Here is a 22,405-nt window from a genome sequence, read left to right on the forward strand (position 1 = left end):
CTCCAAATTCCAAAATATCCCAAATAAAAAGTTAAGGAGTCAAATTAGTTTATTTTAGTCAAGGTGAAAATTCATTAAAGGTTGATACATATTCAGCAATCCAACTTTGCTATTGAGAATTCTTACACTCTGAACTATTTTGAACTTCGGATACTGCTGCTTTCTTTATAATGGTATTCAGCTATTCAGTAAAGAAAAACAATGAAAGTTTGGCAAGATTAATTTCTTAGAAGCCTGTAAGTGCTTTTGCTTATTGTTCCATTACCTGCCAGACATTTATTGATTTCCATAAATTATGTATTCCAATATATAATCCACCAAATAGCAGATGCACTTGAGTTCTCCCCTAAAAGCACCTCATGCTCTTTTCTAGCCTTTAGACACTTCTCTGGTTCTAGTTAATGTCACTGTAACTGCAAATTAGTTTGCTAGTTCCCTTGGTGAAAACTGTTTGGATTTGTTGATTTATTTGTAGGCAGAGTTTCCAAGCAGTGTTTCATTTGTTCCTTTTTTTTCTTACATCCATTACACTCTTATCATGCAGAAGCATACAGACTTGATTTCTGCTATATAGAAATAGGATTGGAAAAAAGGCACTTAGTATCTTTGTGATTAATAATTTTATCTTCTCCATCATTTCTTAATGGTTCCTATTTTCTCAAATGCATTTGTGAAAAAGTTATTTCTGTTTTAAAATGCCAACTCAGACCTTTATACCATCTCTTATACAACCTCTTATGTGCTTCTAGCTCTGTGCCATTACAGACTAATATACCTTGATAATCATGGATAAAACAAGCCCATCCCTCATCTCTTTTTAAAAAGCAGTAAATTTTAAGTACTTTGTGCATTTTTATTCACTTCAAGTTGATTTGCCTTATGCACTGACCTCCAACAGGAAGAATTCCAAATGCTTTGGATAAGGGTGACACTAAAGCATACCATGCTAAGACATTTTGGCAGCCATCTTACCAGCAAAGTAATTTCAGAATCTAAAACTTCCCACTTTGTGAAAGCATGTTCTGCAACTCTTCATTGTTTTTTTGTTTTCATCAGAACCACCTGATGTGCACACCAAGATTGCTAAATCTGATTTCAAGGGAAAAATGCTTCCTCAAGGAAGCTGAAAGAGCGCAAAGGCCACCCACTTAGCCCCTCACCTACAAACTTTGACATTCCTGTCATTAGGATATAAAAGAAAGATACTCTGTTTTGAAGGAAGTCCTTTGCAAAACAATGATAATATTGACCAAAATCAGGATTAGAGAATAAACAAATTATGCAACTATTCAGATTGACATGGTTCTACTGACAAAATCATAAGACATGAGAGAGATTTCAAGCATTTGCATTTAAAGAAGCCTTCAAATAATTACCTAATGATAGCATGAGTCCTGCTACAGTCAATTATCTCTGTTCCACGTGATTGACAAAAGATGTGCGTTGTTGAATTAAAATAGAAAATTGTTTGTGTAATGATACAACTGTAAATTACAGACATTAAATGTCATTATTTCTTTTGTCCTTAAAAACAGAATGTCTGTCATGTAAGTGCAATTCAGGAAAATGAGATGTCTTGGAATTAAACTTTAGGACTAAAACATGCTGGAATACTTTGATTATGTATCAAGCAGTCGATTTTCTTTCAATTTTGCCATCTTTTTTACCCTCACAAATTTATCCATCATTTCTTATGCAGAGTTATCAAAAACATCAGCTTCTATTTCACACAAGCTTCAGCATCTTCCATACAGCCCTCAGGGAGAGTCTGTATTCCTGGATGAGATGCATCCTACCATAGCTAAATAACTGTATATTCTTCCTTCCCAATTTAAGAAAAAAATTTCTCAGACAAGGTAAACCAAAAGAAGTGTGTGTGTGCAGGTGTCTAAGAACATCCACATTCTGTCTCTGCATTGCTTGCCTAATTTTCAGACAGCTACTCAATCATCACATGTGATTTCGGTTTCCAAAGACTGATGTAGGGATCTAAGCGTCCAAGAATGCAGGTACTGACAGAATGGGAACACCACAGCTGACTCATGACTGGAAGAGACAACAGCAGAATGCAGAATATGTATTCTTTCCTAGAAACAGAAATAAGCTCATCTTTAACCAAAACTGCAGAAACTTTATTATGAAAGCACCATAACAATGGTGCCACATGGCACCCTTCACCAGTCAGTTTTTCCCCTCCTCATATTCCTAATAAGCCCTATTCCCACCAGGACAGAAGCTCCCCCATCATTAGGGACTAATGACACTGGCCAAGTCAGTGTGCTTTAACAAAAAACACATGTGAAAAAAAAAATAGAAAAAAAAATTATCTCACTTGTACAAAATTTCAGACCCACAGATGTTCCTACCATCTAAAATTTGAACGACATTGAAACTACCATGGAAGCAAAGTTAGAATGGAAAAAACAAGACAGCATAGCCTAAGAAGCAAGAGTGAGCAGCTTGGCATTTGCACTACCTCACTGCAGTTGTTGCTGTAATTAAAATCACAGAAGAATTCAAATGACTTGCTCATTTAGACTGCAGAGAAAGCAGAAGTTCATATCAAAATGAAGTGGAGTAATCAGAGTGATAGGTGGGTATACATCCTAGAGCGGTACTCATCCAATTTTCATTCTACATCTCTAGGGCAAGATCTTAGTGCATACAATGCAAGAAATATAATTGAGGGGGAAAAGCACAGAAGACTGGGATTTGCAGGTTTATTTAAAAGAAATTTTACATGCATTTTTTCTTCTTGCTGGAAAAAATGCTGGAGAGACAAATGTTTGGCCTCACCAAATGTCACTCAAATTTCAAAAGGTCATCTGCCTTCTCTCATTAAAGTGTCACCCATTTTTGTCTTTCAGCTGCTTAAGGCAGAAAGCCCAGGATAAACACCGTTCCCCCATGAAGTCTATGTAGCCTTGTTTTCACACTGGTAGCTTATTTCACAGGTGTTGTATTTTTTTATGAAAAGCAGAATTTTAAGTATTAAATACCTGCACTGATGATCCATAGTACCTGTTTATTATCTCAGTTTTGATTAATTAAAACTTTATTTCAACTTTATTTCCAGAACATAGTTAATATACAGACAACAGTGAAATACAAACTGGCACTTTACTTTCAATATTATAAAGAGGACAAGGGAATAAAATATTGGAATAAACAAGTAAATAAATTAAATCATCCCATATTTAAGGTTTACCCAATCTCAATCCTCTATACATTTATGTTCTCTGCCTTAGAATTTTCTTATGCTTCAGCTGTGGAATTTAACTATTAATCTAGGGCAGAGCAAGTGAGAATCCTCTCCTACCTCAACAGAAACCACAGTTCACTTTTCTCCGGCTCCTGCCCTCACTTTCTTCATTTCTGAAGTCATGATACTATGCACACAGATGAACCAAAGCAGGAATAAGAGGAATTTATGTTTATTAATGTAATTTTGTGAAACAGATCACGAAGGCTCCTGTGGGATTATATAAACACAACAGAACAGAGCATTTGTAAAGAAGCATTAGTCTCCTGAGGATTCACCACATGCTTGTGTAAACCCCTTTATTTCTAACACTTTGATGCTCAGCTGTCATTTACTAATCAATACCCAGGCTCCTCCATTACAAATTACCATATTATAAAGAGCAGATCATGCCTGTTCAGCACTGTGGAGATGGCTCTGCTCTACTTACTTTTAATTACTTCAGGTCAATTGTAAATTAAATGAAAAGGCATCGCTGCTAATTTTTGGTAAGAGCAAAAGAGATCTTTGAATTTTCTTCTGCTTCTAGATTCCCACCAAGAAGAATGGGACTAAAATATCTCTGTATTAATAAAATGTGGTCCCAAATAATTATTTTAAGTTCATCAAAACCTTACCATTTACCTCAGTGGTTCTGGAAAAACTCTATGAGTTTACAACTTTGCTCCCTCTATAGATATTACTGGAAGAAGGAAATACATTTAATAAATGATGTTTCACTATCAAGTTATAGGACTCAACAGTTTAACACAAAAAAATGCCACTGCTATTTAATCATCACATGATCTTGGGTAAAGAGCAGATCCCTCAGATGATGCAAACACTTGTTAATCAGTACACATCAAGAGGTAGCAGCAAAACTAACAGCAATGCACAGCCAAATGATGCTTTCAAGAGTGGAAAACATAATGCCAAAATGAAACATTGTAATTTGGCTGATAAGCTGTTGGAATAACACAGCAGCAGTTACCTGTTAAAGATTTACTGTCTTTATGCCACTTACCATACAGAAAAGGCAAGTGCACATTAAAAAATCAGCCACCAAGGGAATTGTTATGGTCACACAATCAGATCAGCTAGGAACACTGTCCAAGGCTCCAGGGCAGCTGATAGCTCCTCCCTCAGAAAGGGGTCTTTACAACACTTCTATCCATAGCTGATAGGTCCAAATTGCTTAAGACTCAAAAGAAACTAGAGTGCTTTCCATCTATTAGAAATGGATGGGATATGATAGTGAAACCTTGAAAATGTGTGACAGAAAAAACACAAGAAAACTGATACATTTTAGAAGTGACATATAAACGTTAAGTCCTTTCTCTCAATCCACTGGTTTACAGCCCCAAGTCTACATATTATGACAAAGAAGTGTTAGAACTAGAGACATTTTAAATATATCTATATCCAAATATGCTGCTTCTCTATTTCTGCAGTTGCTGATGCCAGAAGCTAAATCAGAAGAACATTGAAAGCCCTTCAATTTTTTGACTTGCTATGTTCATTTCCAGCTAAGTCAAGCAGCAAATTCTGAAACAATATTTTTTGCCTCAGTTATCAGTGACTCATTTCACTGCACAGGCAGTGAAAAGCAGTATTCACTTGCATCATCTTTTTTGAAATTCACACTTCCTACCTGCTCTCATACATCAGCAGTGGGAATAACTTCAGCAAAAAGCTATCAAGTTTTTTTGCAGCAGAGATGGCAATATTGATCATGAGGTTTTTTTCCTCTGAAATTACTCTGAAGTAGCACAGAAGTTTTTTTAAGAGCAGTGGTAAAGATTTAACTTCTGAAAAGCATCAGTTTATTACAAGTACTTGAAATACAAGGAAGGGCATACACAATTATGCTTAGAATTTATTAATGTGGTAAAATCTTAATGCTTGGTAGAAACCAGAAGTGATCTAAAATGGACTTTTTCCTAGAAGGAACTAGAATTAAGTACAGAGAACATCAGTAATGTTTAAAAAAAATCACCTGGAAGTATTCAGAGAGGACAACATGCACATAATTTGATCACTTTGTTAAACATTACAGTGTGTTGTGGTCATAGTTGTCTTTCTGAATTTGCCTGTAATTTAACTTATCCACTCTGAGTGTATCTCTGTATGTTTTGATACCAAATATTAATGATCAGTACACACTTTAAGGAAGTCAAACCTGTATTAGCTGCATGACTGAAGTGATACACCATCTGCCTGACTGATAAGAAATACCAGAGCAACTTAGAGATTAAGCAAACAAAGCCTTGCTTTGTATGCTTCTGCATGCCTGGTGCACAAGAAGAGGGATTATAACCTGTTATTCCAGTGATAAATTCTTAAAGTACGGCATTGAAAAATAGCCACAACACTTGAAGCAAAATGCCAGTTCCTTAAATCAGAAAGCATGAAAGGCCAATCATTGCCAAGAGGCTGGGAGTGTTTCAGAATAGAGCTCTAGAAAAATGATTTTATTTATGAAATTAAGACACAAGACTTACAAAAACTTCTATAGGTATACGGAGTTTTTAAATAGAACCTTGTAATTCCCCAGTGCACAAAACAGGCTTTGAGAGGAAGGCACAGAGAAACTTTTGACTTTATCCAAATCAAAGAAAGTTTTAATCATGTTGAATCAAAAACTGTCTGAAGTCTGCATCCTTTTAATCCCACTGCCTCAAGAGTTTTACAGTGCTGATCACCTGTCAGTATATTACTGTCAAACAAAAGGAGACTTTTAGGTAAACCAGAAAGACACCTGGCCACCAAAATTACAATCTGTATATCATCCATCTAAAAGTCATGGATCCTGACTAGCTTATCAAAAAGAGTGGGAAGCATGGAAAAAAGTCTAAGGTTTGTTTTAAACTCTTCAAAGGTTTCATCTGTTTATCCTGCCAAACTCTTTACAGTACCATCAGCTTCACCAGCAAAGTCTGCTCCTATATTAAATTCTTGTCACACCTGTGTCCCAGTGCACCTCTTGTGACCATTTACTGGCCCCACTAGAGCAATGACAAATGTGGGGCAAAACAAAATAAATAAAATCAAGTTCATTTAAAATGTTGCCATCCCCTCAAAAATATCAGAAGTCACAAACCAACCAACTGAAAGCTGGCTGCTTTACAGGGACCCAACACAGTCGCAGAACATCCCCACCAGTGGAAAGATGAAGAACCACACCACTAAGTGGGAACAGACAAAAAATTATTTCAAATGGTTTCAGCCCTGCCCAATGTACTACACTACCACATTCACAGGCCAGTAAAATTCATTTGCCAGTAAAATATTTCCATTTGCCCCTTTTATTCTTCCACAGGCTTAATTCATCTAGTGTGCAAGAACTGTATTAAATTAGATTCTGGGATATTCCAAATTACTGTCAATAAATTGTCTCCCTGTCATAGGAGCTAATTTAACCCTCTTAGATTGCTTCAGATAATTTGCAATTGTTAACTATTAACCATTAGCAAGTCTCCTAATTTAACATGAAATATCTCTGTTATTAATCCAAGTAGTCAAAACCTCTAATAGTGACCTTCCTAAATCTGTAACTGCAACAGCTTGGTTAGATTGGAAATTTCAAATCAAGGGTGGTAATTCCTCCCCACTTCCTTTCCCTGGTGCTGTGAACAGTCCTGTTGGAGGACTCAATCACAGACAACTGCCTTGGCCTCTCTCTGCAGAGTTCCTGCCAGGGTCTGATGCTGAGACACGTGGTGTTCACAGCCTTACTGGAAACAAATTTGGATCACAGATTTCATTCCTCCCTACTCTCAAATACCACTTCCTCTTGAGGGTGAGGATACAGAAGCATTGGCATTTCAAAGTGGCAATTGCTCAGGCTGGGTCAGAGTTACACACTGTGGTAACAGATCCAGCCAGCGAGAACCAGTATTTTCAGCTCACTGCAAAATTCAAGCACGGTCTCTTAACTACATTAGAGCTTTAAAACACTAATGGCCCATATTAAGCATTTAATACTAGAGCCTTTCAAGAGCTTTGCAGGGAATTACCTAAAACAGCCTGCTGATAATTTCCCTTTTGGGGCAATGTACTCCAAGACACAATACTGCAAAAGATAGAAAAGAAAATTGGAAATTGCTGTCTCCAGCCATTGAAGTAACCCTGACAGTAGAGAATTTTTTGACAAGTTAGCTCGCACTGAGAAAACTATGAAAACAGAAAGGTATTAAATACAAGGTAAAGACAGATAAATCAGTTAGTCTGGATGGTTTTCCCTTTTCTTGAGTAAGGGAGTTAAATAGCACCATTTGTATAAAGAGGACCATGGGATTCTTCAAAGATTATTTTAGACTGTGAGTTGTGTTTCTGATCCACAACAAGGCATTTGCAGTAAACAGAGGATGGTGTTAATTTAGCACACCCTACTGAATTACTGAATGAGTCCAACCCTGCTGTGACAGGGAAAAAATAATAGAACCTGACCATCCAGGTAAAGAATTACTTAAATGCATTGATTCTTCTGCCAGAATTCCTCCTTCATGAAAGCAATTTTTAATTTTTATGGGTACTATTAACCTTGTTCTGGAACATACTGCTAGGAAAAAAAAATGCAAGCTAACATATAAAATGCTGTGTATGTGGGTGTCGTAGTGTAGCCTCCCTGTAGAAGAGGAAAAAAGAAAAAAGCAGGAGCACTTTCTTCCCACCCACCTCTTGTTCCTTTTCAAGGTTACCCATCTCTTCATCCTTTGCCCTGTCCCAAATCCCCAGGCACTACTCTTTAAACCTTATGGTCCACACTCCCAAGCCTCATACTAAGTTGTTTCTGCTCAAAAAGCTCTAAGTGTGCGCATCACCTTCCATGACAAAGTCTCAACAGTGAACAGGAAGCACAACTCAAGTGCTACCAAAGGTACCTTGCTAAAGACAATATCTATAGTCAGCCAGTGGCTGCCTGAGCTTTGGTGTATGTTCCATAAGCAAAATAATTCCTGCCTTTAAATTAGCAAATACACAGAAATTCTAAATACTGTCTCTGAATCTATTCTGCTGGGCAGAGATATAGGCAAGCTTGTAGCCCTCACGGTCAAATCAGCCCTTCATAAAGTGCCAAACAAAAGAAAAGTGTGCTACTTAGTGCAGCCCACACCCCTACAGTGCCCCCAAACACACACACACACCCTGCTCATGTGCTAGCTCTGACACTAGTCACGTGCTAAGGCTTCTAGCAGAAGCAAAGTCTGTGCCAAGATTTGTAACTCTGCCCCCCTACTATCACTGAGACCAGACACAACCAGAGCTCACATGGGACAGAGGTTTGCACTACACAGCATTCTTCCCTCAAAAGCAGCAAAGTTAAATTAACAAAACCCTGCAAAATTACACATCAGATTTTTGGTTTCCTCAACGCTGCCAACAGTGTTCCCAGGCCCAAGAGCATATCTGCTTTTCAAGACTGTTTTTTTGGTTTAATGGAAACATTCTGATTCCTAAAACAGAAATTCTTGTTTCTTCCCTCTCTACCAGTAATCACCTATACATTCATAAATATAAGAAATCAGCATCATTACTACAGACTTGCTTTTTGGGAAGGTAGGGAGAGGGAATTTTTTTCCAGCCATGAATTAAAGAGGATCCCTAAAAAGAACAGAAGTTCATCGTGCAAGTAAGAGCTTGGAAACTGAAGTCTCCCAGGATCAGTCCTCCTTCACTTGTGGCTTAAAAGCTGCAGAAAGTTGAAAGCATAATTCCTGATGCTTCACTATACTTGCAGGTCTAAAATGTTTGCCCTCTGAATGTGCCAACACTGCAAACAACTGGGTAAGAAGCTAATCACTCTCTGGGTTTCATGATAATTTATAGATAACCAAAGCACGTCACTGGTACATCCACAAAGCAGTACAAATTGGTCTGTTTGTAAATGGTTTCATCTACCTGCCAGCAGAGAGATGAAAAAGAATATTGATAGCATAACTGGGCAGTTATGTAAATTGGACAACTAAAATGATTCCAAATAATCTCTAAGTCTTTCCTATCCCCACAATAAAATTCATTAATCCTCTCTTTTGTGCACAACCTTTGGCAGCCATGCAAATTTTTTTGCAGCTGCCACTAGAAAAGTAGTCAAAGGGAAGAAAATAGATTTTGAAATTTGGCACTCATTCTGTGTAATTGGTTTTTTCCTGATCACAAACAGTGGAACCAGGACACTAACAATTTTTGATGCTACTGTTTTAAAGGTATTTGTTATGCATAAATCTGCTATTTGTTTCTAACATACTGGTTGTAATTTTCTAATTATTTCTGACTTCTCATCTTTTTGTTAGCATAAAAAACAGTAACACTTAACTTTTCTCCATAGCAATAATTAGGAATTTACAACCTCACATAGATATCCTGTCAACACAAACTGGATGTAAGCAAGTTTTAAAGTGAGTGGTAATAAGCTTTTTAAGAAAAAACATTTAAAAAGCTATCATACACATAAAAAGCTATCAAAGTTTCATATGAAGAAATAGTTTTATCCAAGAACTAGACTGCATAATTAAGCAATTCAAACCTTAGTTATAAACTAATTTTAATTAAAGGTAATCTGACTAATTTCAACTAAGTAAAAATTTAAGTCAGACAACATATTTGTATCCATTTTCTAAAATACTCATCTCTTCTCCACAGTGGCTGATCAAACTTGCCAATGAAAAACATTTTGAGTAGGCAACTTGTAATACAGATATGGTTTATTTCTGTCAGAGGCTGACTGCTGAAGTGTGAAAGAAACTCATTAAATACTTCTCACTGTGATTCTGCATTATAAGGAAAAAAGAAAGAAAATACTTAATGAAGGGTACACTTAGCCTGAAGACACATTCATATTCTGCTTTTCATTCTACACTATTTCAGTAAGCAATTAAAAGACAGCAATTAGTCACAGAAACACTATTCATACTGGTCATACTGGGAGATTATACACTTCAGCACTGATTTTATGTTAATATTATGAAAGTAATGAGGGAAATCAAGATAATACAGCTAAATAAATAGAAGAATCTTTTACCTTAATCTTAAGACAAGATTCACTGCACATGGAACTTCACTGTATTCCTCACTAACAGCAGGCTGAGACTATTAGAGAAAAAAGCAAAAAGTCTTGTAAAGGATGCCAAAGGGAAAAACAAAAATCACAAAAAACTTTCCGTGCTAACAGTTTGAAGTTAGCACAGAATATTTAACACATTCTCTAACTTTAAACACTTTCAGTACACAGCCTGAATATAGCCTATAATATAGCTGATACCAGTAAAACTCTCATATTTCAATTACAGAGAAACAAGTAATAAATAAGGCCTGCATTAAAGCACTGAATGTAGGAGCTTATAATCCACCTTGCACCAAAGCAACAATTACCTATTGAATAATATGCACACAGTAAGAATTCCAAACTGCTACTCGCATTATTTTTGTGTAACAGTTTTGGTTGTTAAGGAAGTCTTACATCTACCCATATGCAAGGAACTAGCAGCACATCAAAGCAGGTATCAAGCTCAGAGGATGTCTTCAGCAGAGAAAAATCAGGAACACTGATATCTTTCACCTTATCACTCCTCCCTCACACTGTGATATGCTCCCAGCTCTCAACTAAAATCTGTATGAAGTCTCAAGCAAAAGTGTATCCTACATACAGAAGGCACCAGGCTCCTCTACCCTACTATGATTTCATACCCAACTTGGCATATTTTCACCAGTCACAGAACAGCCTGTTCAGAAGTTACAAAGGGTTCAGAAGCCCTCCCAAAATAAAGACTTGCATCACAAATTTCATTTGACTTTTTTTTTAACAATTTCCATATCAAAGCCGCTTTTAAAAAAAGTTACACAAGATCTGTATTTTATTATCTGTGTATTTCAGCAAACATTATTGAATTTTTGGAAAATTCTTTTTCACAATCACTAAAATGAGAGCGGTGTTTCTTCTGCTTCAATTAAATTCCTTCCATTCATATAAGCTGCTATTATTTCTGCATCTTCAACAGACATGTTATGCCAGTATATAGGAATGTGGATCCCAAAGACCCAAGAGGCACACACCAACAGTGACAAGATGCATTAGTCTTAGTTCCAAGTCATCTTCTAGAGCATTTCAGGAAACAAAAATCAACAGAACACTTCAAGCAGAGTTTTTTTTTCTCTTCCATAAGCTAAGCAACTTTTTAAAATTATGAGTTACCTGAATAAACCAGGTCATAAGTAGTAGAACTCTCAACATTTAAGACAGTAAGACTGTGTGGTGAAAGTCCTATTTTTGTACCCTGCTTACATAAAGTATCTGAGATGCTGAAGAGCTGTGTAAATTAGGTCTGCAATGGAGACACGGGGGTCATCACAGGAGCTAACAGGACTAAATCTGACAGGAAGTTGCTAGTCTTTCAGAAGATTTCTCTGACACCAGTGAAAATCAGAGAATCTAAAATTGCAGGTGAAGTGGCAAGGGTCACCCACCCAAGGAACAGACATTTTTAAAGATCATTTAGTCTGTAAGCCATAATTCTATTAAACAATTGATCATAGCAGTGATGCTTCCCACACTTAGCACAGGGCCATGAAATTCTATATGGCATTTTATTCTTCTGAGTTAATCTAATACGCTTCAGTACTGAACTATTTTATTGTGTATGGAAGGAAATATTTTAATTATAAGCTACATGTCATAATATAGATACTAAGAAGAAAAAATTATTTGGAGATGTTCTAGCTACTCCAACGCAGCCTTCATTACCCGTACAGACAGCAATTAGTGTGCTCTAGTTACAAAGATTCATTAAAAAAAGCCAAATTACCTATCTTCATGAATTCTCCTGGGCACAAACATAACATGACTTTTAAATTCCTATCCATCTTATCCACTGTGTGCTGAAGTCCATTGTTACAGGCATAATGGCATAACAGCTCTATCCTCACAAGCACTTGCCATACAAGGCTGCAGAATACTCCCACCTCAATTCACATTTTTAACAGCAGACATGAAAAAGAAAACTCTTTACTCAAATGCTTGGAAGAAATATAAATTGAGAAAGACATTTTTACCTCTGCATTCTCCTCCTCCTTCAGTCTTCGTGACTGGAAAACAAATGCAGTGAGACATGAGCTATGCAGCTTTATGCAACAAAGATCCAGAAATACTAACAATTAACATAAAGACAGAATGTCTTTCAGAGTATAAATGTCTTGGCACAAACACAAAATACCTTTTCCTGAGAAATAGCAGCTTTGCCTTCCTCACTCTTCTCATCCATTTCATCATCACTCCATTCCCAGTCCCCATCTTCTGTTTTATGGAGGTGGCCACTGGAACCTGGCACTCGTCTGACCTACCAAAATATTGTTTACTATTACACAGACATCTTTAGTCTTTAATGGCGTTCTGGTTAATCAGAAATTATTTGCAATTTTTATTCTGTCTGCTCTCATTAATTTGCTGCAGGAGCCACTAACATATTCTAACAATATCTGACCTCCTTAAGCCTCCTTTCGATGCCTTGCATTATATGAGCGGTGATCAACTTGGTTCTACATTCTGTTGGTTGGTGGCAGTGATGGAAAACACAAAACAGGGGAAAAAACCTAAATATAAAAATCTGACTAGAAAAACTACAGTGTTTTTCAGCATAATGAAACTTAAAAGAAAGACTAAACTGGTATTAACCCTGCTCTAAATGCCCTATGGTTTGCTGCAAGCCATAAAGTGCAGAGAGATGCAGCATGGGACAAATTCCAGCTGCTTCTAAATCCCATCAGGGACCATAACAGCAAGATGCATGACACGAAAACAGTTTAGACCACTTCAAGTCTGAGACCATGAGCCTCCAAGGAAACTGTGATTCAGGCATTAATACAATTTTTCCAAAGCAGATTTTCACAGAGAGCTGAGCACCTACACTATTTCTGTATTGGTATTCCTCCCTTACATTTCTTCCCTGTACAACTGAATTAGAGTGCCCTACTCAGTTTCTCCATATTTTGTCCTCATTTGTAACTGAGAAGAAGGGAAACCTATGGAGGACACTGAGGGAATACCCTACTCCATCTCTTGATGGACAAATTCTGCCCAATTTTCCCTCTTTCCCATACCAAGTTCCTACTGGATCAATTTTAGCCTAGTTACCTCCAAGCTTGGTAGAAGCAGCTCATTTGTGTTTGGGAGGGAGGAGCAGACAGACACCAAAGCAAGCAGTAGCACAGCAATTCTTTCCCCAGCTGCAATCAGCCCAGGCTCAGTCAGTGGGCTCTTACTGTCTACAGCATCAGGGATCAGCACAGACACAAGCTAATCTAGCAGGCAATTTGCCTGCTGCTTGTGGATGTAATTTATTATCCTTCAAGGAGACTGAGGTAGGCTTTTGTTCAACAGCACAGGCATCTTCCAAATGGCTCTACACAAACCTAGCAGAGGACATCATCCACAACTCAAACCATGCTTTTCCAGCACAGTAGGATATATTGGTTTACAGATACATTCAAACACTGCATCATGTACTAATGAGTATCTTCTGCTGCTGCTTCCATTTTCAGCTGTTTTGAAGACTTATTCTAAACAGAATTATTTTAATGGGGCTTAATGATGCTTGCATCATTTGCAGAGAGGAGCACATTTCAATTTTTTAAATAGACTGCCTTTTAATAAAAAATAAACAAATGGCCCAAGTACAAAGCAAAATATCATGTTAAATTAAATTATTCTCTTGAGAGGTTTCTGAAGCAGGAAAACAAGTTTAGTGGTACTCTGTTTCAATCAGACTGATTCCCACCAACACACATGTTCACAGGAAAGAAATTACAATTTCAGCTAGAGCAAAGTACCCAACCTTTTCAACTTTCAGAAATGTGAAATTGTTGTCTAGAACATTTTTTAATTGGTGTGTGTGCTTAACACTTGCAACACTTGGTGAACTAATTTGCACAATTTTTAGACTAACAAGCCTGGCTTTGATCACTCAGTTCTAGTTAAAGCCACTAAGAATCGGTCACATATGGAGGGCACATACCCTACCTAGGTGAAGGAAAGAGCACGAGTTGCAAATAAGTTGTCTCTTTGTTCATCGTAAACATCTCACTCTAGTATCAGATATTGGATGGAAATATACATAATTTATATAACATATTAAATTTCTGTTCTGGCTATCATTTGAGATACTAGTAGCAGACTGATACCACAGGCAGCATGCTTGCATTTCACTCCAATAATGACAGCATTAAGGCAATTGAGAATATTCTATATATTTCTCCTGATACCCTGCTACAGGTCTTCCATTTTACAGAGAGAAATAAAGCAGCAAAAAAAGGAAGCTGTTTATATACAAGGGCACATAGCAAATCCAGGACGGAACACAGAACCTAAACAAACTTCTTGTGTATCTACAAAAATAAGAAGTAAGTTGGTTACATTGCACGCAGTAGCCATACAAATGTAATTTCCCCATCAGCTTCAGTCAAAATATATAACATTGATAATTCCTTATGCTAGAATTGTATATCTCAGGAAGTATTTTAGAGGGAAAGGAAAACAAATTAAAACATGGTCAATCCTGACTTGTATTTTACTGATTAAAAATCTAAATGATCCTTCCAAATAGGAACTAAACTGAACCATAACTTTCGCTAATAAAGAAAACAATGAAAGTTCAGTTTTATGAGACAAATTAACGCATATTAGAAAACATTTTTCACATAAGTCGGAAGACACAGAGAATAAAAATTACTTTGAATGACTGGCAGTTCAAGTACAGCCAATACAAAAGCAGTTCAGAACATTGTAATGTACAACCAAAAGCTGTTTCTAGGAGGAAAAGCTTAATAAGTGACTGCCAACATTACCACAGCTGTGGAAGAAAGACATTATGAACATCAGTTAAAGCAGAGAATGTTGGACAAATCAGTGCATGAAAAAAACCACGACCACCACAGAATATTAAGCATTATATTAGTAGTAGTATTGTTGTATATGTTGTTCTTGGTTAAAGCTTATTGCAGAATTCAACACAGTCACAAAGATTTAATATAAATTAAGCTGCTGACAGAACTCTTCGTCCCCATCTTTTTAAAGTAGGATACAGATAATTCAACATTGCCTGCCAATTACACTGTGCACAAGCTTTCCCGGAGAATGTGTGTTAACAGATGAACAGGGCAACTGTAAATCCCACCCAGTGAAGGTCAGGCCTAATCAGCCTGACAGAGAGAGAACTTCATCAGCAGAATGCAGAAGCTGCCACATTTCCCAAGGCTTGATGAAAAGAAGGCTACAATGTAGAGAAGCAAAACATAAGTTGTTTCCTTCAAGGCACGATGTGCTCGCTATATGTAGATGTTAGAGACTGGGGAAAGAAGAATCTATTATTCATTACTGATTCTTTAGCTGCTGCAATCTCTTTGCAAGTTTATTTTTGCAAAGTGACAGCAAAGGGAATGAACACTTTCTGAACACATTTTCTACATCCTTATTCACAACTGCTCAAAACAGAAAAGAACTGGGCCCACTTACAGATTATTTTATTTCAGTATCAAAAAGTTAATAAATAAATAAATAAATAGCATACACTGTGGGATACCAGTGCATACACATAAAGCATTACTGCATTTCATACATGGTACAATACATGATCTTAGACTACATTACAAATCCAGTCTGTCAGTAAGAGCAACATTATGCATCTACTGTATTTTTCCTCCTTATGCAGGAAGATGACTGAACTACTAACATTGATTTTCCCACTATCTGAAATATTTAAGGTATTCCTATTGAAGCTCTGGCAACCAAATATTTGCAATGGAGTCCCGGAGAGATTTAAACCAGCATTTTTAAACTTTGTTCCACAGAAATACTATGGTGACCTGAAAGCATGGGAAGTAAGATGTATTTGTGTAAAACTGATGGCACTACTAAGCATTAGTATTGAGTATCATGGAAGATGCCTTGCCACCCTCCATATACACGTAGCAGAAAACCCAAATTTAATTTGTTCCTGAATTCCTGGAGAGTAGCAGATGTGTAGATTCCACACATTTAAAGCACATCTGTAAAAGTCTTTGTGGAACCCTGACACTGCTTCCTATTAATTTCTAACTAGAGAACAGTCAGTGCTGTTGTCCAGTTTTTGCATTTGTGTATCTCTACAGAGGGCAAACTATACTTTTTTATTTTTAATTTTCCAACACATATCCTTCCAGAAATACTGCACCTGGAGACAAAATTGTCTTTTATTTTACCACAGCTACATATGCTAGTACAGTAGTGAAGATACACCAAATCCCACATACCCCAGAGAGCAGTAATGACAAGGTGATTATTTAAAAACTTCACCTTTTTCATTTTCTGCAGTCCTCATAAGAGCCTAAATTTGATTTTCAGGCAGAAAAAAAGAAAGACCAGTCAACTGATGATGCATACCTTCATGTCACACTGGTTCCTACAGGAGACTGGACTCCCACTGCTACACAGAACCCAGCAGATCTTATAGAAAAAATATACACTTCAAAGTATGAATATTTACTTGGTAATTGATAAGGAGAGAGTTTTTGCATAGCAATTGTTCCTCTCCTTTTTTTTTTTTAATCTCAAGTTTCAAGAGCTTCACTTCTCGTACATCTCTTCACGAGAAGTATCTATAAAACCAGTTCCATGCTAGTTTTTTTATGGAAAGAACAGTGATGAGGAATAGGACATTACTCGATAGTTTTGGGTTTAGCACCACACTTTGCTCTGTGTCTTTTTCTCTCAAAAGAAATCCCTAGACCAATTCCTTCCATACACAGCTTAAGCTTATAGAGCAAACAGATTTTATAATTTTTACCTTTCACCATCTTGCAAACCTTTCCCGAATGTTTCCAAAGACAAAAAATCAAATTTTCATCTCCACCCCATGCACTTATTTTTTATTTCAATGCAACAAAGAAAATCAGCCTATCATTGTGCATTCAATTACAGTGCAAGTGTTTTGCTTAAAACAGTTACAGCTTTAAGCACAGCTTAGCTCCTGAGGTTAATGGCAAGAAGTCACTTTCTACAATATATATTAAAGTCAAAGAACACTCTTCTTTTTGCATAAAAACACCTACACTGTAATCACATTTTTGCAAAAAAAACAACAACAAAAAAACCAAAACCACAAAACCCTGAGGTCCAAGACAGCACATGAATTCCCACATGTTCACATCATCCTTTGCTTCCTTTGTTGAAGAGCTGAAGCAGTACCTCAGGAGAAGCTAGTCCCCCATCCAACCCAGTCTCACGGGTCATGTGAACATCCTAACAACTTGACTGCTGGCTATTCTTTAACTCCTCTGAATTCATTCTATTGTGAACTCTTATTTTTATTCTGATGGAAGCCACAAAACTTCTGCAAGCCTGAATATGTTTTATGCAATTCAAACCCTTGGTTTTTCTCACCACAATTTATGTAGGCTATCATTATTAATGGGATGTACCACTACTTTTGTACAAAAACACTCTGGCAATCTGCTTTGTAGAACTCAAAAAGTGATAAGATATAGTAATTTGGTGTTAATGTCCCCTTCTCTTAAACCAGTCTGAATGCTGCAAATATCATCATGGAAAAAAACCTTAGTCTTATGTTTTTCTCCTACTTGGAAAAAAAGTTAGAATTTGCAGTGTTTCATAGTCATACGCAGAAACTATTGGAATACTCTCTCCCAGAGAAATCAATTACACTGGCAACTTAAAGTCAAGAAATACAAGGATCATTATATCTTTCTTCATGAAAGAATACTGAATACAGGAGACTGATAATTCTGCATTGAACAGGATTTCTTCAGCTTTCTATTGGACCTGGAAGAGCACCCTTTTTAAGGGATAACAGCAGAAGTCAACAAAACCAGATCTCTGTTAAAAAAAAAGACATTTGCTTTAAATATTTATGGAACTGGTTTGTTTTTATAAGCCAAACAGTATCATGGTTACATGATGACGAGTGTGACACCCAAGGGCATGGCCATCAGTTGAGAAGACTGCCATGAAATCTTACCTAGGCTCTCAATTTAGAAATGGAATGCAGTGCAGCTGTCAGTAAGAGGAAAACAAAGCCATTACTAGCTGAAGAGAGACAGGATGAGGGAGCACATTCCTGCACCTCTAGAGGAAATGATGAGAAAAGTAGCAGTGAATCAGTGTACAAGTCCTTCCCCCCCCCCAGCTCTGGGGGATTCTTTGTCCAACACCCTCCTCCTTTCCACTCTTCACCAATTCTATTGCTGGGATAATGCTGCTTAGAGACAGCAAAATGTAGTGGCTCAAAGTAAGACACTATTTTGTTACCAAAACATCTTGTAAACAAGTGCAGGTATTCCCTGAACTCCTAATTCTGCTCTCCTTAAACATGAGGTTTTACCTAAATACTGCAACATACTTATTATCTCTGCTTTCAGCCTGAGTCCAAAATTGGAATCTGATTTTGCTTTGAGAAACTGAAGTTTTGCTGAAATTCCAGTCACATGGGAAATGTGAAATTTAGTAATTCAGTATGATTTTTGCTTTTCAGACATTATTTCTCCATTTATTAGTTCCACTATGTAAAGTTCATTACTGAATGTTATTAGCTGCAAATAACTCTTTCACTCACATTTTAACAATAGTTCTTTCAGGCATGAACATGTACCTGCGCTCAGGAGGATGTTTTCAATTAATTGTGCAGAGGAGATACATTGTTCCACAAAAGTGTCACTCTGCCTTGAACATAAGGAATCCCAAATGGCTGACAGGCATGACCTGATGGCTAATTCACACATGCAGAGTGAAGCTCTCTTCTATCCTCTTTCTTTTCCCTGCCTGCTTCTCTCCACCCTTCCAATCTAATTAAGGTGCCAAGGCCAAGGGTACCTGGCAAGAATCAAAGAAAGCAAATCAAAGATACAGCAAATTGGTGAAGTAGTTCAGTATTCTGAAAGATGATGAAGACAGATGCAGATCTTGAGAGTTTTCTTTCCTGGCTGCTCAGATGAATGCACATCATGACGGTGAATCGCTACTAGAAGACATTCCGCTAGAGGGATCGCTAGAGCCACCCTGATAATCATCATTTTTCAATTCCACCATGCTTTTCTACCATCCAAGCAGTTTACTTTCTTAAAATAACCAGAGGTGAAAAGAAAGAAAAATATAGCCTTATATAGAGCTTTCATTATTCAGTAGTAAAAAACTCATTATAAGGTGGGTTGCACTGTCAGCATTAGAGACACAGTAAAGAATATTTAGGAAAACAGTATATTACTATAGAATTCAAATAAGAAATTACTACGACTTTCAATTACTTTCAAACTCAGGGTCTTGAAAGTACCATTTCAAGGTGAAATTCTAATTTTTACCTTTTACTATTTTCTCCAAGGTTTCCAATTGCTTATGTACATAAGAGAAATTACTGTAATACACATTCTGCATCCCATGCAGATTTTAAAGAGACCTGAATTTATTCAAGGTCTCTCTCAAATATTAAGGTGATCAAATTTAAACTTGAGTGTAGTTCTTCAAAATAAGTCATAAATTAACATGAAAATAATTAATACAGTTCTGCAATTTTTATAAAATCCTATTTTCTAAACCCCCCAATGTTTCTGTTTTAGTCAGATATCAAGGAGCAGCATGCATTCTACCAGCCTACACCGTTTAAAATCGCAAAGCTGGAGTGAGACTCACAGCCTGTGAGTGGAGACTCAGCTCAGGAAGGATGGGTCCTGCCAGCAGCACAGCACTGGATGTGGCTGCCCTCTGCTGCCAGGAAATCCCACACTGCTGGCATGTGCATCCCCGAATCTCCTTTTCTCCTCCCTTACTGCCTGACTTTACCTTTAGCTGCAGCTACACTGTTTGAATAACCTTCTCGAGGAGCTGTTTCTCAGAGCTAAACAGAACTACTGATCCAGACCTTCTTTCTGCTCTGCTGGCCTTAATCTACTTGTTCTGGTTAAAACCTTGAAGTTTTCAGCTACAGACATACTTTTAACTCCTTGAGACAAGAGCACTTTTCAGCTAAATTAAGTCCCCTATAGTATTACTGGGTAACACCATCTCAAGGACATCCTTGTCACTTGTTGTTCCCTTGCAGCTCACCCCAGGAACTTCCAAGAATATCACCAGTATCAAGCACAAGTGCAGGGGGGAAAGGAGTGTCAAAACAAATGACACACAATTTTTTTTGCTACTGTACTTGTAAAAGCTTTACAGGGTCTAACCAGGAAAATATATTTACAACTTTCTTCAGATTCTTGAGCCTGGGCTCTTTTTCTTTTTAATTTTCCCCTCTTTTTTTTTTTCTTTTTAAACTATGAGGGCTAAATATTTAATTTCTCCATATACAAGCAAAACTTCTCACATACCTATTCCATCAGCCTTCAAGCAAATGGTAACAGGTGGGAATGCTGCTTCTGAGCCACCTGGCTTTTAGAGAATCCTATTTGTACCTGCGTGACTTTCCTGACAAACTTCCCAAAAATATACAAAATCACAAGTATTACACACTTCCACATCCTGCCAAAACTCCTTGTTACCTTTATGAACAAAAACAGGCAGAAAGGCTGTCTCTTCCAGAAAGGAAATCCCATGACAGTAAGGCGACCCAAGCTAGCCAGCTGATGCTGCCTGCATTGACACAATATTGATTTTGCCTATAAACTGGGAAATTTATTAAATAAAAACTAAGTCCATTGAGACACTTTCACTTAGGGAGCCATTCCAAATCCAAGAGAAGCAATCTGGTATTGGATGACATGCGAGTGAAATGTTTGAGGTTTAATTTCTCAGACGGTAAACAGGTAAAACCAGCACCTTGCTGCACATTTTCAGCAACAGAAAACCAAATCCTTACAAAACAGGGTAATAAAACAGGATTATCTTCTGCTTATTTACAAGGCTTAATCCCTGATCAAAGAATACCACCAGCACCATACACACCCAGACTTCCTTTATCCTGTCTTGATTCTTTAATCATGACTCCTTCAACAGCACTTCTAAGAAAATCCTCCTCCAGTTCCGCAAGTTTCAACAGCTTCGATAAATGCCAAATACTTAGAGCTACTGCTCTAATCAGAAAAGCTTTCAATAGACACCAACCCTCTGTCAGTCCATGTTCAAGACGTTTTTGAACAAGTCAAGAGGTCACGAACACAACATTAGCTAAGGAGCAGATCAGTGCAGTCACACAAAAGACAGGCACTTGCTGCAAAAATGAATTCTGAAGTGGAACCATGATGGCCCATGGACTGGAACACGCCTTCCAGTAGGGAACAGGGCTACTTTTCAACAACTAAGATGAATCATGTACAAGCTTTTAAACTCTGCCATAATAAGTAATCCAAGTTATTTCAGATATGCATATGGCTATTTGAAGTACAAACGCACTCAACTAAGCCATACTTTGTTTCAAAGCTCACTTCTTTAGGTAACAATTCGATCCATTTGAAAAGGCACAAAATCCAACCTCACAAACAGATGGTAAAGCACCCTATGAAAGAAAATATGGACAAACTCATATAGTGCATGAAGTTCCTTGCATCTAATGGCACAACTACAGCATGGCAAAAACACTAAGCTGTCTTCTTCCTTTATATGAAATATTAAAACAAAGCTGGTGCAACTACATGTGTCTGCCCCTTAAAACACTTTCCAATTCTACAACGCACTAATGCAGGCACTGCTTTCTCATTATTTGAATTGCTGTCAAATTTACATTTGGACACTTGGAAGAAGTGTTTTTATTAAGTTTCCCTTCCAACAACTTCTTGAAAATAAAAAATAGCTGACATGGTATGAGTGGCAATTTCTCCTTTTTTTTTTTTAGTGATAGTCAACCATATAAATACAGTTCCACTAATTTATAGTTCAGCTACTGCCTTCCAGAAAAAGTGTTCCAGTATAACCCATGTCCCCTTCCTTTTATACGTCAATATTATTTAAATAAGATTTTCTTATACTGTAAAGTTAATATACCATTATATTAACCATCTGATTTCAGGTTCATGTTGCTCTCTGCTTTGCAATTCAGCTGGAGTCCAGCTGTACTAACATACATCACTGGTGAGATATATCTATCAGATTAAATCCATTCCTGAAGCAAGGAAGGACTGCACATGTATGTCTTGCTGAGGTGCAATCATGCTGTTATAGCTGTCCAAGGAATCTGGGATATAATATTTTTC

At 37.2% G+C, this 22,405-nt stretch overlaps 1 protein-coding gene across 1 annotated transcript in view; it reads right to left on the reverse strand.

Annotated features, from left to right (window-relative positions):
• Positions 1-22,405, reverse strand: part of STK39 (serine/threonine kinase 39) — a 76,197-nt gene that overhangs the window by 20,050 nt on the left and 33,742 nt on the right. Inside the window, exons 13-15 of the mRNA XM_031058223.1 lie at positions 12,451-12,573; positions 12,290-12,322; positions 10,263-10,330 (exon numbers count right to left, since the gene is read on the reverse strand). Of these exons, the coding sequence (XP_030914083.1) occupies positions 10,263-10,330; positions 12,290-12,322; positions 12,451-12,573 (224 nt within the window). The remainder of the gene's footprint in view (positions 1-10,262; positions 10,331-12,289; positions 12,323-12,450; positions 12,574-22,405) is intronic.

This window comes from Geospiza fortis, unplaced genomic scaffold (genome assembly GCF_000277835.1).
Source record: "Geospiza fortis unplaced genomic scaffold, GeoFor_1.0 scaffold112, whole genome shotgun sequence".
Lineage (NCBI taxonomy): Eukaryota > Metazoa > Chordata > Aves > Passeriformes > Thraupidae > Geospiza > Geospiza fortis.